We start from the raw sequence: 20,800 nt of genomic DNA on the forward strand, positions 1-20,800 counted from the left end.
GCGGGGCTTGACGAAGTGCTGTTTCGTTCTTGCCAACGGGTATACGCCCGAAGATGTTTAATTATAATATTGAGGAGTCCTGCCTTTTCAAAGACACCTCACTCAGCTCTACCTGTAAGTCAGATCACGTGAGCAAGAGAGAGAATAAAAATTGATAGCAACATATATGCAATTCCCGATCATATTGACCGATTGAATCATGAATTATAGAAAATTTTCGCGCTTCGCGCGTTTAGGCGAGAACAGCTGACCCATTAAACGCCCCCAGAAGTTCGGTTCATCAACATATGGGGGGCCCAAGACCAAAGTTTTTTTTGGGGGGGGGGGGGGGGGGCTGGCGAAGTGCTGTTGCGGCCCTGGGTATGGCGCCATTCCCCATATTATAAGGCCCGTAGTTTAGTCGAAGAGCAATACGTAGAAGTTGTATAGGATACGGTGTAAACACTTTGCGCGATTAGTAAGTTTACGCTAATAAAAAGTATGGTGGACCGTAAAAATACCATATTGTGTAGCTTTATTCCCAGAAATTAAAGGCATTAATACACTTGCTTTTATACTTCTACATGTATATGTTATCCAGACAAAAGAACTTATAATAATTATAACTCAAAGTAGGCTATATATAATACTGGGAATTGAAAGTGAAATATAAATACTACTTCTAAAAGCAGAACATGTATTTCATGTTTTTAGTCCAGAAAGTTTCAAAGTTGGTATGCTAAAACTGCTCTAAAACTAAAAAAAAAAGTCAGAGACCACTTTTCCAGATTTGGACACGCCATCGACATGGTAGATAACGATATGACAAGTAAATGCTAGATTGCGAAACATTTGTTTCAAACGTTATATACTGTGATGAATTATTTGATATGGACGAAAGGCGACAATGAGGTGTGAACGGAACCACGCTAACCCTATACCTAAATTATATTCACCGATACTTTCGTGAAATCATACTGGTCACTCCGCCTCCAGCACTGTGCGCGAAGCGTGACGAAAATTCTGGGATTTACTAAACTTTTATGAAATTAAATGTTGATACTCCGTGAAAACAGCCCCGAAATTCCTCAGGCTATCTTCCTGATTGGAAGCTTGAACTACTTCTACTTGACAAACTGAAAATAGCGAAAAGTAAGTAAGTAGAAGTAGAAGTAGCGAAAATCAGATCTACTTGAGTAAGTACCAGAAGTAGAGGAAAACTACTTGAGTACTTCGAAAAAGTAGAAGTACTTCGTTACTGACCACCTCTGACCATATTTGATACTTTTTCCTACTTTCGCAGTTTCTCAACCTCTCAGATAATTATATTGTATTTTCGATGTTCCGCCGGCGTTGGCATTCTAATCATTTTGGATGAAATTGATGCACTAATTATATCGTTATATTATATTAGAATATATCTCAGAGTCAGACTACAATTTTATATCGCTACAATCATTAGGGATTTTAAGGCAGCCGATTAAATGTCCGATTACCCCATCAATGTGTAGGTCATCATTAGCTTCATTAGCCAACATCAAAGTGTCCATTCATTCATCAGAGATCATCAGATTTAATGAAGTTACAATGCGCGTTGGAGGCCGGCACGGCGTAACGTTGCTCCGAGACAAGCTACATATTTTTGAATTACAATGATGCTTGTCAAATAGGCATTGCATGATGATTATCAGAGTAAAGTGGAGGAATAAGTAGTGGTTTACGGAGCTTAACGATGCCACGCGACAGGGGTCGAATATGATTAGTTTTTTATACTTCTTTACGCCGACAGCCAGGGCCGTAACTGCCGCACCCCAAACCCCCCAATTGGGGGGGCCCGAGCTCGAAGGGGACCCAAAATTATTTCGTGAATTAGCATAAATTATAGAGTATTTTTTGAAAATTTAAGCAACTTTATCAAAAATTTTTCGCGCCGCGCGCGATTTCAAGTTGTCAAGTATCTTGAATATTGGGTAGGCTACTCTTCGCACAAGAAAAAATACGCAAGATTTATAGAAATGGGCACATTAGCGTCGGCCATGACCTCGCCACGACGCACCGAGACGTGTAAAGTTTTAGGCCATGTTACATGCGACTGCAAGAAGTGTGCCAGAACGATCGGCAGCGAGAAAACCTTGGCCGAAAAGGACGCAAGTATTGCAAAATACATGTGGGTTTAATAGTCCATAGGCGCCTAAATGACTGGCACCTAAATGTTCCTGTCTGGACAATCTGAACCTCACAAGACAAATACCACCCCGCAGGGAAAAATTATATGCCAGTGAAGAAATACCAATTTGAAATCGTGAGATATTTTAGTTTAATACGTTTCGGCGATTGTATATTTTTGATATAGCAGACAGGAGATCACGAAATAACATCATGTAACGAAGTCATACCAACGGGTCCACCTGCCCGAAGATGTTTAATTATTATTTACGGGCTCTACATTTTCCAAGACAACACCTGACTCAGCTCTACCGCGGTAAATCTGATTACGTGAGCAACTATAAGTGTAGAGGACAAGAAAACGATAGCAATATATATATGCAATTCCCGATCTTATTGACCGATTTTATCTTGAATTATCGAAAATTTTCGCGGTTCGCGCTGGCTAACCACGCCATACATCTATACTTTTGTGGCAAAGTGAGCAACGCGGTGGCGGCCTGGAGGGTCGGTTTGTCACCCTATGGGAGCCAAAGACTCCAGTTTTTTGGGGCCTGACGAAGTGCTGTTTCGTTCCTGCCATCGGGTATACAATATACCCGGAGATGTTTATTTATTATTGAGGGGTCCTACCCTTTCAAACACACCTCACTCTGCTCTACCGGTAAATCTGATTACGTGAGCAGAAAAATGATAAAAATTGATAGCAATATATATGCAATCCCTGATCATATTGCCCGATTCAGTCATGAATTATAGAATTTTTTCGCGCTTGGCGCGTTCAGGCGATAAAAACTGACTCACTAAACGGCCCCCAATATAGATGATAAGCAGCGGTAAACAACGTACACCCTGAGGGGGGTCTGGGGAACGAAGCCCCCAGAAGTTAGGTTTATCGACCTATGGGGGCCCAGGACCAACGTTTTGGGGGGGGGGGGCTGACGAAGTGCTGTTACGGCCCTGCCGACAGCATACGATATATATAAACGTAAGACCTTGATAATTTCCCTATTTGACCCTATCACCCTATTTGACGTCCACTTGTATGAATAGGCCTATAAAATTATTAGATACACGATCGAGCTTTCGGAGCTCTGCTCCTATTCATCAGGTGTTTAAGCAAAATTCGTTTTTATGAGATTCAGATTGGAATAATTTATCATTATAATATTATTTTCATTCATATGGGAGTTGCACAACTTTTTTGTCTTCAGCACTCGAACAAAGTGGGTCTGAGTCGCAATTTGAGATATGACCAAGAATATAGACCTGTCAGTGAACGATTTTCTGAGGTATGAAATCGATTTGACAAATCGAAAGTTGGATCATTGGCATGGTTCCGGCAAAACTGCCTAAGTAGCCTATGGAAAAACATTTCCATACTATACTTGGAAATTTCCATACCATACTTGCACATTTCCATATTCCATACCCAAATTTCGTTCCAGGTCATACAACACCATACCCTGGCAGCTTGAGCGCCAATTAGGTCTATTGCCACAAAAAAGACCCGCTGAACGAACCACACAAAGAAAAGTATGAAAGGAGCAAGGAAAAGCACCTAAATTAGGCTTAACCATACGTCCTCTTTTAAGAGGATTTGTCCTCTTTTTTGGCGTTTTTGCAAGTGTCCTCGGAGGACGCCCTTTTGTCCTCTTTTTTGAGGCGGGTATTTCGGAGGGAAAAGCGGTGATTTTAGCTCTGAGCGAAAAGAAGACCTTTTTTTTTTTTAGTCATCCACCTGGCAATGTGGAGAGAGAAACGTTATTTTGAGCTGTGAGTGAAAGTGATGACCTTTTTTTTTAGTCAACCGATCACGAATTGGGAAAAATTTACCAGTTTTTGAGGATTCTTCTCCAGTTTTGCATGTCTGAAATTTCTAAAAAAGTGTCCTCTTTTTACATTTCCAAAATATGGTAAGCCTAACCTAAATGCTAAATAAGACAGCCGAATAAACATGGTGATCGAACATTGTTACATCGCGGACAATGCCGAGTAAAGCATAACTGATCGTTTTGGCACCGTCCAATCTTCTCATTGTATCGCGTCTTGATCGGATGAAAATATCCTATCCAACGATATATTCCCCCCATAGCAAGTCGCTGATAAAGTTCGGTGCTACTTGTTCAGCTTAGTTTTCATCGGGGATAGCGGCAAGTCAGTCGGTTCGTAGGTCACTTACGGACCGCAGAACTGGAACAGTACAATCAATCAGGTTTATTAATATTTTCATCGTTTCAAAACATCACAAGACTGCGATACAATGAAAAGATAGGAAGGTGTCGAAACAACTTAGAGTAGCCTTTAATATCAGACACCCACCTTAGCCTAGGCGAAGTAAAGAAGAGGCATGCACACTAGGGTTATGACTAGAAAAAAAATTCAAAATTTTGTGTGTCCTGTAGTCACAAACGATGAACTTTTGTGTCCTGATTGCAAAAATACCAAAAGTTAAGACTGGTTAAACAAAAACCTCCCGCACAAAAATTTTCCAGTTTTCACGGTATGAAGGATATAGGCTTTTTTTGTAGATACCCAGCAAACACTAGATGTCTTTTGAACCTGTCAGGATATCTTTTTCTTGTCCAGCCAGGTTCAAATGATATCTTGTGCATGCTTTGTGCTGAAGCACGACTTAAATATATCTTTTTCATCTCCAGTCATGTTCAAATCATATCTTTGTGCAAACCTTGTGCTGAAGCACGACTTAAATATATCTTGTTCTTGTCCAGTCAAGTCCAAATCGTATCTTGTCCATACCTTGTGCTGAAGCACGAATTAACTATATCTTTTTCTGGTCCAGTCAAGTCCAAATCATATCTTGTCCATACCTTGTGTGCTGAAGCACGACATCAATATATCTTGTTCTTGTCCAGTCAAGTCCAAATCATATCTTGTCCATACCTTGTGCTGAAGCACGACTTAAATATATCTTGTTCTTGTCCAGTCAAGTCCAAATCATATCCTGTGCATACCATAGCAATTTGTAACGTAGCTACGTTGTAAATTGCTATGTGCATACCTTGTGCTGAACCACAACTTTTCTTGGCCAAATTTTGTCGAATGCTGAAAATATATTTGTTAGGAATATCAAATTCGATTATTGCTTCCTACTATGGTAGAGTGGTGTTTATAAATGTACAGTAGATTATATTGAACTTTTACTCTCATGGGGCGATTAATCACCTGTGTCACTACCGTATGTTCCACCTAGTGTCACGCTCTTTCTTGCCATTTTGCAGACTAAAATTAAATATCATATTAGCCCGCATCCTCGCGCTCCGCTACCTCCGCTGCTTTCGGTGCATGGTTGGGTTGTATTTGATTGGAATTGGTCGGTTCCCAAATTTTGGAAGGAAATTTGAAAGTCCGCAGAATCCGACTGGAGAATTTCCGGTTCTGCGTCCAAAAAAATTCTGCCAAAATCATGATGTCGTATTTAAGATTATAATTAAGAATGTTGCCAAAATCCGACTGTCGAAATAAATTCAGAATCCGCATCCAGTCCGGCTGAAATCCTGCTACGACTCCGGCTTCTGATCCGGAGTGTAAACGAGAGGCCATTTCTCCCTTGCGAGTTCACATAAGTTTCGGCGCGAAATACTGTCAGACAAAGCGCTCTCGTACAGCTACGCAGTCGTATGTTAGGTTTAGTTGCGTTCTGGAATTAATCGTGGTAAATTAAGGCTCAACCAACCATATTCCTTCAGAGGATACCTGAAAACTGAACTGTAGATGGTAATTTATATATGCTTGATACGAAACATAGGTATATAGTGAATGGTATAATGTCACAGAGTATAGAACTTGGTTTGCACTTTTGCGAATATCGTATAAGTTATTGTGACAGTGCTGGATTATATAATATCATCAGATGGTGGTCGCTAAAATCATTCATTGTGATCGAATGTTCTTGTACTTTTGTCCATAATAGTGTAGTAAGAGCTCAGCTACAACGTGGTAATGCCCAGATATAAAATAAGACGGGGGAAGCACAGACGTAGGCAATACCAGAAAGAGTGGCTACGGTTCAAGCGAGCTAGAACCGCCGATTTGACGGGACGGATCGTTTCATCATCGTCAAGTGAAATATGACACGGGCAATTGGACTCTGTACAAAATAGGTATCAAATGCTCATCCGGTAAGTCAACTCATGATTTGTGAAGGTTTACCGTTACTCAGTACCAGTGTTGGGATGACTTGAATCATGACAAAAATGAGACTGTAGCATGTAGCTATACCAGTGATTCCCAACCGCGGCCTCGAGCTAGCCGTCTTGCGTCCCCCACAAAAATTTAAAGAAATCGATTTATGATATAAAATTTATATTTATAAAATTCTCTTGCTTAGCTTGGAGTCTGGAGTTGTTAATTAGGATTGCAGAAAAGTTCTGAGTAGAGTGCTAACGTTATGTCACTACTGTATATAGGTATTGATAACTAATCTACGAATAGATGTACAACACGTGACTCACGGTTGAATACGCTGAGGCAAAACCCAGCAGCAGTTCTCCTCGATTTTACTCTATTTTGTGAACTTTTTATTGATCTAAAGCAGTCACGAATTCGTGCGGCCCCAACTATATACTCTGAAATTCTAAATTTGGCCCTGACACCGAAAAAGGTTGGGAACCACTAAGCTATATATACAGTTACTTGCGTACAGTATTTCATTAGCAGTTCTATGTTTGCGTGTGCGATACAATATCGTTTTTTCAAGTTTGTGCGAGTTTTCAAATTTGAGTAATTCTAGATCTAGTTGCGCTGTTTACAAATCCAGTAGTTTGATAAATCTGGAAACTTACCATCTATATTATCCATCTGTTTTAGATTTATGGGTCAAGGCCTTTCGTGATGTGAGGGCAGTTGCAGACAATAGTAGCTTGCCCTCCGCTTCATGAGGACCTACAACGGCCTAACCGAAAACGTCAGCCGCCAAAAGATTTTTTGACAAGTCCATGTCATCTGATAATCAAGGTATAGCCTACACTGTTATTCTGCCTAATATGTTATACGCAGAAGTGACATATGTATAACTTTCATACTTTGTAGATGATGCTGTTCCTTAAAAGAAAATACGTAACCCAAGTATTCAGACACAAGACATGCCTATACCAACTCCAAGAGTGCGGTCACCTCCTGATTCTGGCGATGAAAGTGTGACAAGCAAAAGTGCTCTTGTTAATGATGCTTCAAATGCAAGTTTGCCATCATCAAGTGAGGAGAGTGTTCAAGAACAGCATGATCCCAACATTGAATGTAGCGGCCAGTTGCAGGGAATCAACCAATGCAGTAAGCTCCTAACACTTTGATTCATTCTCGAATTTAAGCAATAGAGTCGCTCTATTTTCCAGACGATCCTTCATTTGTAAGCAATGTTGAACTGCAAAATTCTGACTGTCAACAACACGGCCTATCACAAAGTAATGGTAAGTTTATCGCATATGATCAATCCAGTTTTCTTGAATTCAAATAATTTTTTAGCTCCTCCATGTTCTTCATCAACTCCAACATCTGCACACAGTGACCACTCTATATATTTCTCTGATGCGTAAAGACATCAAAGACATCAAGTTGCAGATGAACCAGATGATGGACCTCTGCTCCAAGCAGATGAACCAGATGATGGATCTAAGTAAAAGTCACATCATCGACGACTCAAAAAATAAACACAGTACAACAGCCCCAATCTTGCTTGAAGATCTTATTGAAAACCCCTGTCAAACCGTATCTCAGCTGGAACAACTGGAAAAGAACTTGACTGACGGCGATTGCAAGAAATCTGAACTGGTATGATTTTGTCGATTAGAGCAAACTTAGCTGGAGTATCTAACCCAGGGGCAGGCAGCATACGGCCCGTGAAGTGATTTTGTCCGGCCCGCCGACAGTTTTCTGTCCTACATGATGATGCCCCGCCCCAGTTTGCCGAGATTCCCCACTAATTCCTTACTACGTCAAATTTTAGTGACTATGTTATTATATTATACGTGTATGCGCATTGCGCAGCGTTGCGAGAGTGGAGTTCGTTGAAGCGTGAAGACTTGCATTATCGGCATTGACGATGCAATCAAACCTAATGTGGTCTGTGGTAATCATGATTTTTGTCGACTTCAATGGTCAGCAGGCTGATATTTCCTATTTTTGATTCCGTAACCGCCGACTTGTTGCACGGCACACTTCTAGGTTTTTGTAAGGCACCGCTTATGCCAGGGGCGCCAACTCAAAATGGGTTGTAGGCCACTTTTTGAATTTGGTAGAGGACACAGGCCGCATGAATTCAGTATCGAGATTGCCTACATGACAATGTTATTCTCAAATCCACATTGTATTCTCCATTATCGGCGAGAAATGGCTTTGAAGTGACATTGCTGTCGTTAAAATACATTCATTAGATACGATATATTCCTTGTGGATAAATGGAGAATAATGCATCGATTCAGCAATCCGGTGCCCAAGTACTTAATTTTCCTATATCCGGCCTGCCGACTGGAGAAGTTGCCCACCCTGATCTAACCTCTCGTCAAGATCAACGTTCCATCAAGTTATTTGATGTTTATGCAGACGCGTAGCTAGAGGGGGGGTTTGGGGGTATAATCGTCATTTATGCATGTACTTTGCCATGATGAATTGATGCTATATTAGTGAATTCGCAAAATATCGAAACCCTACTTCTTTTTTGGGCTGATCTAGTTATTTTTCATTCTGGTACACACCACTATCGTAAGGCAGAGCCATTTGTATTTTGTACTACAGGTATCTGCTTTGAAAGGACTTCACGGTGAACAATTGGCTTCAACGGTCAGAAATATCATGACAAGCATAGCTGTAAAAGATGTGTGGCAATTGTTCAGCCTAAAAGGTCAAAGAAGCAAAAATGGACAAAAAAGAAGTTTTCAAAATTTTACTCTTTACAAGACTATTACACGTAAGTTGTTACTGATATTACAATCGAGATTACAAAACCCTCGATAACAATGCCTTCGAGAGCATTTATACAGAGTTAAAGTATTTTGCTTTCCCTTCTTGTGAAAGATCATCGCAGCTAAATTGCAAATCGTTGCTGACCACACAGCCTTATAAGCCCTCGTTTGAAGTCATCTTCCACTGACATTGCCGACATGGCAAAATCACAAACAAGTGCGTTGATTGCGCAACTCGGTGTTGAGTCTGGAATGTTTTGAAATACCAATTTTGACACTATGGGGTGATCACATTCGAGAGAGATTGTTACCGCTGGCAGAGATTCCGATTTGCCGCATTGTTTTGTAATGCAGCCCCTGATCTACTTATATTATCTTTGAAGGAGCATGTAAAGTGGCTCATCCTACGGCCGAGAGTACAACAATTACAACCAAAGTGGGACGATTTTTAACTGTTATTGGAGCTTGCAAGGTAATTTTGTTTATGAATCTGACGTCTGTGTGACAGCTGCGTTCTTTATCATATCATTTGACAGTAAGTGAATCGTTGCTACCTCCAGGGCCGCTTCCATTCATCTTCAGAACACTATACCAGTGGTTCCCAAACTTTGACGTGATGTAATTTTTAAAAAAATTTATAGTCATTTAATTTTGTCAAAATTGTTGGTCTTGCTTGCATAAATTTTTGATCATCTCGTTACACTTGCTCAGATTTAGCGGTGGAACCACGAACCAATGTCTCCAAAACTTTTTTGCCAATAATCCGTCACTCATTTCAAACTCCTTTCAATTCACATTTCTACACGGGAAGCAAGTTCATCCTCAACTGGTCGCATTCGTACCGCGTGGGGGGCTCAGATTGCTATTGCCTGACCCATGTTCCCTCTAAGCTGCACTGCGCACGTGCGCAATTGCACAGTGCTTAGTTGGTCTCTGCGCACAGAAAAAATCTGAAGTGATGTCATTTTTTTTAGTCGTTATGCACTACTGTGAGTTGGTGAGTGTGTGCAGACTCGTCAAAAATTAGAGGGAGCATTGGGTCGGCTATTTCGGTGGCGAACAAGATGCATGGCAAATATGGCTCAATTCCAACGTGTAGAAGTCAAATCATTGAGATACAAAATTAGGGATTTGAAACTTCGCTGGTATATATATTAGGTACATTTTACAGCTAGCTATAGTATCCCGTTCACCAAATAAATGTTTGAAGCTGGCCCAGAACGATAACGATGAGTTATACGATCTTCCAGGGCCGTCACACTCCAAACACCCAATTAGGGGAGCTTGACTGAACCCAAAATTACTTTGTTGGTCATTTGTTGAAGTAGATTTTTGTCGTGCTTTGCGCGATTTTTTGTCCCTGTAGGTCTACATTTAAATATGATTAGTAAGATAAAAAGGTGCTTATAATAGAGAAATATGCAAATTGGTGGTGGCGATTACCACACATTGAAAAGGACTACGACGCTACTCTGTGGTAAGAGATGGGTCTCAAGAACATTTTCAAACCCGAAAATGGGCCACGCCCAAAAGATGGCTGAGAACCCCTGGTTTATTGGCTTCTATATGTTGGAATTCAGCCAAATTTGGCGCGCAGAGTTAAATTGACAATGTCGTCGAAGTAGATGGTAAAGTTTGACTTGGCTGTCACACTCCACCAAGTTCGTCGTGACTTCCTAAAGACGGTTCGGAATCCTTGGATGAATGTGACTTGACATGACCGTCCCGCATTACTCACAAACAAACACATATAATGACTATTGCTCTACTGCTAATCAATCAAAGTAATCAATTCATTTATGTTATAGGACAACGATAAAGGAGAAAACATGAGCAAGACTGTTATCGAGGAGGCAGAAATATTGGCTGAAGTGATTGTACAGTTCTGTATCAAGGCCTAATTCTTGCTAACGTATTTTCTTCATCCATGTTTTTTTTGTGTTTTGTACTGATTTCATACAGAACAGAAAGCCATATACATTAGGGTTGTTCAAAAAAAACTTTTTTTTCCAAATCTCACTCGCCTAATGACTAAATCGTCAGGTTGTCCAAGAAAACGATGCACACCAAATTTGACTCAATTCCAACCAGTAACGGCCGTGCAATCTTCAATTGAAATTTTGTGGAATTATCAACGAAAAACTCAAATAGTTCCGCTTCTACTAGCCGAAATTGACTCAAATTTGTTTTGCATCGTTTTTGAAGACAGCTCAACAATTTCATGGGGTTGACAGAAAAATTTGAGAATTTTTATTTTTTTATTTTTAATAATAATTTTAAAATTTCAATTCAAGATTGCACGGCCGTTACTGGTTGGAATTGAGTCAAATTTGGTGTGCATCGTTTTCTTGGACAACCTGACGATTTAGTCACTAGGCGAGTTCGATTTGGAAATGAAAGTTTTTTTTTGAACAACCCTAATATACATGCTGATTTTTAAAATTGGCAATTAGTTTTCCTTCTGAACAAAAAGGCCTACTTCTTGCTAACGTATGTTATGGCAGGGACTATTATTTTACCTTCATTCTTCATCCATTTTTATTCCAATTTTTCGTCGAGGTCTAGTCAAATGCATTTTTTTGTGTTTTGAACTGGTGCAATACAGAACAAAAAGCCATACATGATTTGTAAAACTGAGGATTCGTATTCGTTCATGTGTGAAGTGCAGCATATAGCAGGTTTAGCCAACCAGGGTTCAGGGCCACACAGGGTCGAATTGTACAAAAAATATCTTATAGGATATCGTTGAGGATGTTTATCAGGATATCTTTGAGGATCTCCATCAGGATATCTTTGAGGATGTTTATCAGGATGTCTTTGAGGATGTCTATCAGGATATCTTTGAGGATGTCCTACAGGACATCTTATATATATCCATTTCTGTCGACAAATGTATATATTTTGCACTTCATTGAAGGACATCTTTTGAACTCATGGAAGATGTTTAAAAAATATCTTTAATAAGTTTTGTGTTTGCTGGGTACAGACTATATAATATATATACCGACTGATTTGAATTTATAACTGACACAATTCCAATTACGAAGATTTAAAATAGTATTTTGGTAAATTTTGATCGCTCGTATTGAATTATTCCTATCGTTTTCTTGCTTACAGTCAAAATTAAATAATTAATAAATAATTATTAATTTCGATTTTAGATGTAGACTGTATGGATCGTATAATTTCAATTTGTTTGACACAAATCGAACTGGTTGTTCAAAAAGGCGAAAGTAGAACAACTTAACATAATTTCAGCGGTCTAGAAAGCCGATTAGAGGAATATGATGAAAATTTGAAAATGTCATATCATATGTGACTCAGCATCTGTTGATACTGGGCGGCGGAATGGCGTTGTTGCGTAACTGCAAATTGCAATGATGAGCTAGGGTTTTCATAAACCACAATACATTCGTTGCCAACATAATATTATCGATTCTCAAAGCCTATATCAGAGTTCTTCAATCCAACATCCTCAGCAAATCCAACAATCAGCTACAAATTTGGAGATGATATAGTAAAACACTACGAAAACTTGGTACAATCCATCAAGCCAGGATTTCAAATGCAAATATTAGAAAACCGAGGATGGAGGGATGATTTTAAGTTTATCTATGTGCTGTGCAGAGCATGCCGCTCTTTCAGAGAAAATAGTAGATTACCAGTAATCAAATGGCATAAACTTCCATCTCCACGCAATGCGAGATGGAGCTCAGGGGCTATAATTCCGTACTTCCAAGTCCCCAGACGGAGAGTAACTCTTGAGATATCATGCTTATTCCTCGCAAATGTGTGTCAGGAAGCCTGGTATTCTTACCAGATGTCTATAGATGGAATATACTGGAGCCCGACCGTTTATCGGTTCGCCGATAATATCGGGACGATATCACACTTTGAAAGAATTATCGGTATCAGTCATTGACGCTGAAAAATTATCGGCAATTTTCGTGACGTCACAACATGGCAGTAGGAAGTCAGAAAACTATAATGTATGACGGCTAGACTGAGAACATTGATATATGTCACATAGCTTACACTTAACTGGTGTCCAGACGTAGCCTTACTAGTTTATTTAATGTTAAAATATAACAATGGCTGTAAAGATGTTCAAATAAATGCTCTGAAGCTTTGAAAATGTGCTTATGTATATCCAACTTCTTTTGAATATCGGCTGAATGTATTGGGGTTCTCGATCAAGGTGTGAGATATCGGTTTTATTGGTATCGACCCAATAATACAACATCGATCGGGCTCTAGAGTATACCAAAGATTATTTGCTGCTATTTCTGGGCTCAAATGTCCTGCAGCGATAAAGTGCCTTAAAATCCAATTGGAAGTCGGATATTTCCGTTGTAGATGTCCCTGGCACTAACATAATAACAGAAAGAGAAGTCAAATTGATGGATGAACTTACCAGAAGTACAAAAGGACATATATATGAAGATTAAATTTGTAGCAAAGAATACCTTTGAATTGTAAAATTTTTCTATATTTGGACCGGTGTCGAAAATTGAAGTTGGTTTGTGCGGGACATTTTTTTCGATTTGAACAAAATGATTATAATTTTTTTAATCTATACCGAAATGCTCATTAATTCCTGCTACAGGCGAAATTTTTTTTTTTAGTCATAACCCTAATGCACACTGAATGAAAAGTAATGCAGAGAATATAATACGCAAGTGACAAAATAAGGTGGCGTGTGGCGAGGTCCGGTAATCCTGAAGACTGGCTAGTATACATTCACAGTAAGTCAATACTTCCCATCGCCGAGGCATTTGAACTAAATCTTGAGGTTTCACAGACTATATGAATCATAGCGACCAGATTTTCGGTAGTGAGAGTACTTTCGCAGAATTCTGAACTGTGTGGCTCGACGCGCCACTGATACTTTCGCTAGTGTCACATAAAACTAGGATATACGACATGGAGCTGGCACGACCAAGCGAATTAGTCAGAGACAATGAAAACACCCTGCACAATGGCTCCTGCATATTTCCTGCATAAATAACCCTTACTTCCAAGTCGCCGCATATCTGTACAGTACATGAACTATCCGGGAATAAAGAGCGGCAGACGTTACAATAAAAAATGATTTCATTAGCTCAATAAGTTGTTCAACATATATCCAACGATTCCTATGAAAAATATACTGAGAAATCAGCACTGCGCCGCGGTCCGACTAATTACGGAAAGGCCAATCCAGAAAGCGATGGCTGAAATAGCCGACGTATAATCAGGTGGAATTAGGTCATGTTCAAAATCATGATCTACAACCGCGGTTCAATTGACCCAAAATTCAGAACGAAGTCAACAGCAAAATGTTCTCGATGAGCGACATCGTGCCAAATCCGTTAACAGGCGACAGGGTTCGACGCTAAACTTACTAACGCAGGTACTCGCGACTAGTCATCCACAACGCGCCTCTAACGCAGATTGAGTTACGAAGTGCACTCCAGATTCGGTCTGAAGGTTTCAACCAGGGATATCTGGACTAGAGTATAGATAACCCTGGCAATAACAGAGGCAGCAGCAGAACAAAATGCGTTGTCTCTTCACCTGCAGCGACAAACGTAGCAGTTCTCAGTCGGAGACAAGTCCAAAAAGTCATCACCAGTTGGTTGCTAATTTTCAGACAAGTCACTCTCGCTCACGACCTCTCCGCCCACAGACACGAAGCTCCCTTCCTCGCTGTCCTCTCCGTCAGAACTAAGAGTAGCCGCCGTCACTGGTTGCTGCGAAGTTGATTCTGTATCCCGGTACAACACGGGCTCGGACACATCCATCACATTTAGAGAGTCGTTGGCGTCTCTGGCAGATTCATCTTCCATACCCGGAAATGGCAACGGCTGAGCAGACGCACTCATTTTCAGTCCTTCGTCGTCACTGGCTTCGCTCTCAGACTGTCCGAACGGATTTTGTTCATCTTCCTCCGTGTTATCACCTCCTTCGTCGCTGGCAGACATTTCGCCATCTGACATCAAAAGGTCTTCCAGCAACAGACTCTTGCTTTCAGGCAAAGGCTGCGGTGCGAAATTAGAATCGTCACCCTTGTCCATAATCTGAGCTGCGGCTTCGGACACGAAATCACTCGTAGACGGTACATCGCGGCTTTCCACGTCTATCTTTTCATCCTCTGTATCCATACCGTCCTTATCGACAGGCTGCGTTCCAAGATACGATGAGTTACTATCCTCATCCACATTCGCGTCCATACTATTGTCATCCGCGCCACCGATGACATCATCATCAGCCCCGGCAGCTTCTGCCTCTTCTTCCGCGGCCCTTTTAGCTGCTGCAATATCGTTTTCAAGCTGGGTCAGGTGCACGTCGTATTCATCGAGCGTGGCCCTGCAAGTTTCCACAATTCTCTTGGCAGTCTCCGTGAACTTCGAATCCGGACCGTTAAACTTCGAGCTGTTAATCAAGATCAGCTCAACATGCTCCATAAACTGCCCGCGGTTTTGGTACGCGTGCTTCTGCACGTTTCGTTTCAGCGTGCCGAGGTCCATCGGGTGATCGACTACATTGTAGTAGTTTGGTACTATCTTTTTATTGACTGGATTGTGAAACGGCCAAGATTCGGGGACGGCCATCATTTTACTACCTATTACGTTCTCCAACACAAACGAGAACGCAACTTGATCATCGTCATCAAGCAACGGGTTTATCGCCTTCTCCAATCGCATCAGCTTATCTTCCAGCTCACTAAACCGCGAGTCACAGTACTCCATCATATCCACCGCAGCTTTAGTCAGCGGGCTTTCCGCGCCGTTGTACAACTTCGAGTTGTTCACGATCAGCTCCAGATGTTCCCTGAAATCGGCCCGCGAAAGATACGAATGCTTGTGCAGGTGATCGCGCATCGTCTGCAGGTCCATCGGCTTCTCCACTATCTTGTGATAGTCCTTGACCGTGCGTGGGTTTACAGGCGCATGAAACGGATGGCTGGACTGTAAATCGCGCACGCCATTAAGGACATTTTCGAGCACAGAAGATAGTGTTACGACCGGGTCTGCGCGTTTTCGCTCCTTTTTTTTCGCAGGCCGCGTCAGGTAATCGCAGTGTATCGCAGAACCTTGATACCGGCGTTTGCGCCTTTGCTGTGGAGCGCTCTGCTGCGGAGTTTCTGGCTTGTGAAACTTAAGCACCAGAGACTTTCTCCTGACGGCTTCCACGTTTTTAAAGAGATTCTTTGACAGTGTGATCTTAGTTCCTTCCACTTTGATGAGATTCTGGGCGTCCGCGAATATCTGCCTCTCCATGTCTTCCTCTTGCTCTTCAGTGAGAGCCACGGGCCGGTCTGGTGGCGCGTTGGACCGATTGTACATCGGGCAGAACCGGTTCGTGCGCATGTGCCCCAACTGGCCGCATGCGCCACACTTCATTTGCGCAGTCTTCAAGGGCTCCTGCTTGTCTTTAGCCTTAACGCTTCTCTCCTTGTGCCTCTCCTGATTATGTTTCTCTTTCTCCTGGTTCCGTTTGATCCTGCGCAGCTGCTCCTGAATCCTGCGTTTCTCTCGCCTCATCTCCTCCCGGTGTTGCTCGTCCATCATGATGAATTTGCGGATAAAGTCTTCGTCTTTCGAGTCGCGTATCCGCACGTACGCGTCAATCACGTCAGGCTTACGTACCGTTTCAACACGGACAAACTCCTCACCATCTTCGCTGCGAAATTTCCGGTAAATCTTCAAGCATTTTCCTGCCCCGGCTGAAGTACCTGCCGCGCCGTCCTGGTCTTTATCCTTTTTGTTAATCGAAGTACCTTGATTGCTGCCATCATTGCTTTTGCCTCCTTCGCTCATCATCCTTATAAGTTCTTTCCTTTCCTGTTCCTCTCGCTCGTGAGACACTTGCGACGTAGACTTCTTGTTGCTCAGTATACTCTCAATGTTTTTCCCCAGCTCCTCAAAGTCGGAGTCATCTCCGGAACTCGAGTCCTCGTCTGTCGACAGGATGTCATGAGAGGACAAGACTCGATTCTGCAAGTCGAAGACACGTTGACACTCTTCCTTGTACCTTTCTTGGTGTTCGGCTACAGAGAATCGCGTGCCTCTTGCGAACTTACTAGCGCCGCCAGCCCTGGCTTGCTCAGTCGACATGGTACGGACCACATCGATAACCTCCCAACGAGATAATTTCTTGATCTCCTCGTCCGGAACGCCATATTTCCGTAGGATATTCTTTGCATTAGTCAGAGACAAGCGTCTCAAATCCGCGTCTGTGCCTGTCACTAATTTCTTTGGTGGCGCTGGCGCGCTTTCATCCTTTTGCTGTTGCGGTTTCATTGGCACTTTGACGTAAGAAAACCCTTCTCCACACCCAGTGGGATCTGCCGGACCTGTGACTTGCAAAAGACACTTTCCTTTCACAGCGGACAAGTAAGCGCGCGTCGTGTTCCAAGGAGCGTTCAACACCTCCTCGTCCACTTTCATTTGATGGTCCTCTCCATTTTCATCTTCAGGTTGCACCAACAGATTCTTCTCTCCGTAACCAGCGTCTTTTAGACGCTGTTCGGCTGCAATCATGCTCATATGCGCGCAGTACTGCTCGGGAGATACCATGGCTCTAATCTCCTCTTCTGTCGGAAGTCTGAAGTCGCGCCTGATCACCCACCAGTTGCTGTCAGGCCCCGTGCGGTTAAAATCAGCGCACAGCTTCAAACGTTTCCGTATACTGCTTTCCGAGTGGCTCGGAAACGCCTTGCGGATTTCTTCCATTTTGATACGCTTCGGATTATCGCTGCTCTTCGAGAACAACCTGTAAATAAACGCCTGCAGAAAGTCCCTGACGTGATTCGTGGCTTTCTTGGAATTAGGGCCCGGCACTTCCATGATCGGGCACTGCTGACCTACTGTAAATATATGGGGCAGGTGCCGGATGAAATACCCGTGCCGGGTGCGTAACACCAGGAAATCAGTGCTCGGCATTTTGTGTTCGTACACCGGCGATCGAAACATGTTATTTTCAAAAGCTTGCAACGATTTACCGGGTAAGATCGAGCCCAAAAATGGGGAAGTCTGAGAAAATACAGTGTCTCCAAACCGAAAACGCGGATGATGAGAATCCTTATCGGGCTTGCGCTTGTAGTAATTCTTTACCTTTGTTGCCATGCCGGGTTGAGACAACAGCAAGGGGTACTCTTCGCTGTACTCTGAAAGCGCTAATATCCCGTCCATTGACGATAAATCCTCAGGTCTCCTCATGAAGAACACGTCGCCACCACCAGACGCGGCGCGTTCCTGTTCTCTCTGTTTCGCTTTCAGTCTGATGTGTTTGCGTAGACACTGCACCACGTGGAACGCTGATTTATTCAAAGGCCCTCGTTGATACCTTCGAAGAGGCGGCCTGTGGAAGTGATGCAGACGTATGGCACTCATATGTGTTGGGAAGAAAGGCTGTTGAAGGTCCAAAGCCGGTATCGAATGCTGCAGAGCTCCCACCATGGTGACGGCCAAAGAGTTATCGTTGGATTTTCGCGGGTCGTAAAACTGATCGTTTGACAAATTCCACCGATCCAACTTCGACTCCACTTTTCGCGTTTCTTCATCTTCCGCCTCTTTCGCGCTGGATTTACCGAGCAAAATCTTTGCCTTTTTCTCTTTCTTACTTTCCTTTTCTTCCACAGAGCCAAGCAGCTTTGGTTCGGGTGGCATGCCAAGAATAATATTCTCGTCGTTAGGATTCAAGGCGAAAACCTTGGGCGAGGGGATAGAATCCATGTTTTGATCATCCCAAATAATATCTTTTTCCCAATCTCCATATATCAGATCGTAATTTTCTATCGGAAATATCGAATTGATTTCTTTCTTTTCGTTTTTCGTGTCGCTATCCTTTTTAATGCGTTCGGCCGCTGGAAAGGATAGTGGACTCTTTCCACTTTGACCTCCATTTGGCAAGGCGGTGCGTTGTGTGCTTGTGGGTACCCATCCTGCTTGCGCAGCACGATTGACCCGGAGTTTATATTTATCGTCAAGTTCAGCGGGCATTTGAATATTTTTATTCCCGACTTTATTTATGATATCGTCGGAATTCCAAATGATGTCATCCTCCCATTTCACTTGAGACACCATGTAGAAGTGATCGGTAGACGGACCCAGTACATTACTCGGTTCCGAAGAGGTCTCTTTATCGGAACTAGATTGAGATTTTAACTTAAAACCGTAATCAAATCCTTCACCCGTTTCTGGAACGCCGAGCATATCGTACCATAACGCCGCTGGGCCATATCTCCAAGGCGGTATCGCGGCTTTATCGTCAGAAGCTTTCTTAGATGAGACTACTCGCCGCGCTACTTTTTCAGGACGAAGCATCTTTACTTCATCATCTGTGAGACACTCGCTCGGACTAGGGATGTATCCGTATTTTTTTGAAGTCTCCGCAGACCCAGCCGGCGTTTCGGCTTTCTCGGCCGCTGGCAATGTCCCGTCGGGTCGTTTTTTCCTTTTTCGTTTCCGGCAATTTCGCCACCGATTCGGTAGCGACGAGACTTTTCCTGCCCCAAACAATCTCAAAAACCTGAGGACTTCGTCGGAACGAAATTCCGGGAACAAATCTTGTATTTTCGCTTCCTGCACCTGATTTTCCATTTCTTTCATTTGTTTCTCAAACGCTATTTCCTCCTCGCTCATTTGCACGACTTGCTTCTCTTTCTTTCTCTTCCTTTTATCGAGTTTGTGCTTTTTCTTTTTAGTATCGCGTTTGTCTCCGGTGTGTGCTGCAGAGTCGGATGATAATTTCCGACTGTCCGCGTCTTGACCAGAAGAATGGGTGACAATTGAAGGTAAAATGATGTCAGTACCAAAACCAGACTTTTGCTCAGATGACGAGGCCTGGGTCGAATTGAAACTGGATGCCCGTTCGTCATTTGAGCCGTCACTTGTTGGTATGGATCTTACGTTAGTAGTCACATCATCATAATCATCGTCAATCTCTTCGTTGATATTGCTGTAGTCTATCGCATTCGGGAGATTGCATATACGTGACTGGGACTTTTCGCTACTGTTAGATTCGTTATCATAATCCTCATCACCGTCTTCGAATTCTTTTACGAAATTGCCGATTCCCGTTAAGGCATTCAGATGACTCAGGTGTCCCTTCGATTCCTCGTCGAATATGTCATTTTCCAATCTACCGTGTTCGTCAATATTCCCAAAAAGTATTGCAGTGAGGTCGGTAGTGCCAGCGTCGTCCGAGTCTGAGCTGGACATTTTATATACAGCCTGAATATGATAAAAACATTTTTAATAATTGCATGATAATGATAACTACATGATTTTAATATTATACAACCTGAATATTCCAAAAGTCAAAACATATTTAATATTAGGAATAGGAATTATTTTCTTACTAAATTAGAACCCAGCAAGCTATTGACCTGTTGATATACTGACTTCGTTGTATCACCTGCTGCTCAGTTATCAGAGGAATATTATTAGATGATGAAATATGTAATACACAAACATACTAGAAGATATTACATCAACACAATATATCTTGTTTGAAACATTTTACAATTACTAGGCCTACATCAGTTTATTATTAATTTCATTATTTCAAAACTCAAGACTGCTATGGAATGACAAGGTGTCGAAATGACTTGGAGTAGGCTAATCTTTGAAATCAGACACCCACATATGCCTAGGCATTGTAAATGAGTGGCATGCACGGTGGATGGAAATAATTAAGGGATATAGACCTATACAACAAACAGCCGATTACAACCGACCTCTAGCAAG

At 42.1% G+C, this 20,800-nt stretch overlaps 2 protein-coding genes across 4 annotated transcripts; one reads left to right on the forward strand and one right to left on the reverse strand.

Annotated features, from left to right (window-relative positions):
- Positions 1-6,068: 6,068 nt before the first annotated feature.
- On the forward strand, positions 6,069-12,046 carry LOC145446778 (uncharacterized). 3 transcript variants are annotated; one of them, XM_080325147.1, is made up of 8 exons: positions 6,069-6,287; positions 6,976-7,122; positions 7,198-7,437; positions 7,500-7,574; positions 7,630-7,935; positions 8,899-9,070; positions 9,449-9,537; positions 10,874-12,046. In XM_080325147.1, the coding sequence occupies exons 4-8, from the start codon at positions 7,521-7,523 to the stop codon at positions 10,964-10,966; spliced, it is 714 nt and encodes a 237-aa protein (XP_080181273.1). In that variant the 5' UTR covers positions 6,069-6,287; positions 6,976-7,122; positions 7,198-7,437; positions 7,500-7,520; the 3' UTR covers positions 10,967-12,046. The 3 variants fall into 3 exon arrangements, with proteins under 3 accessions (XP_080181273.1, XP_080181271.1, XP_080181272.1); XM_080325145.1 differs by lacking the exon at positions 6,069-6,287 and having other exon boundaries at positions 6,296-7,122; XM_080325146.1 differs by lacking the exon at positions 6,069-6,287 and having other exon boundaries at positions 6,296-7,122; positions 7,242-7,437.
- Positions 12,047-14,550: 2,504 nt separating this feature from the next.
- Positions 14,551-20,358, reverse strand: LOC145445764 (transcription initiation factor TFIID subunit 1-like). Its single transcript, XM_080323898.1, has one exon. It carries the CDS (start codon positions 20,270-20,272, stop codon positions 14,687-14,689), a length of 5,586 nt encoding a protein of 1,861 aa, XP_080180024.1. The 5' UTR covers positions 20,273-20,358; the 3' UTR covers positions 14,551-14,686.
- Between the last annotated feature and the right edge of the window lie 442 nt (positions 20,359-20,800).

This window comes from Botryllus schlosseri, chromosome 9, assembly GCF_051294905.1.
Source record: "Botryllus schlosseri isolate E-star chromosome 9, Bs_hap1, whole genome shotgun sequence".
Taxonomy (NCBI): Eukaryota; Metazoa; Chordata; class Ascidiacea; order Stolidobranchia; family Styelidae; genus Botryllus; species Botryllus schlosseri.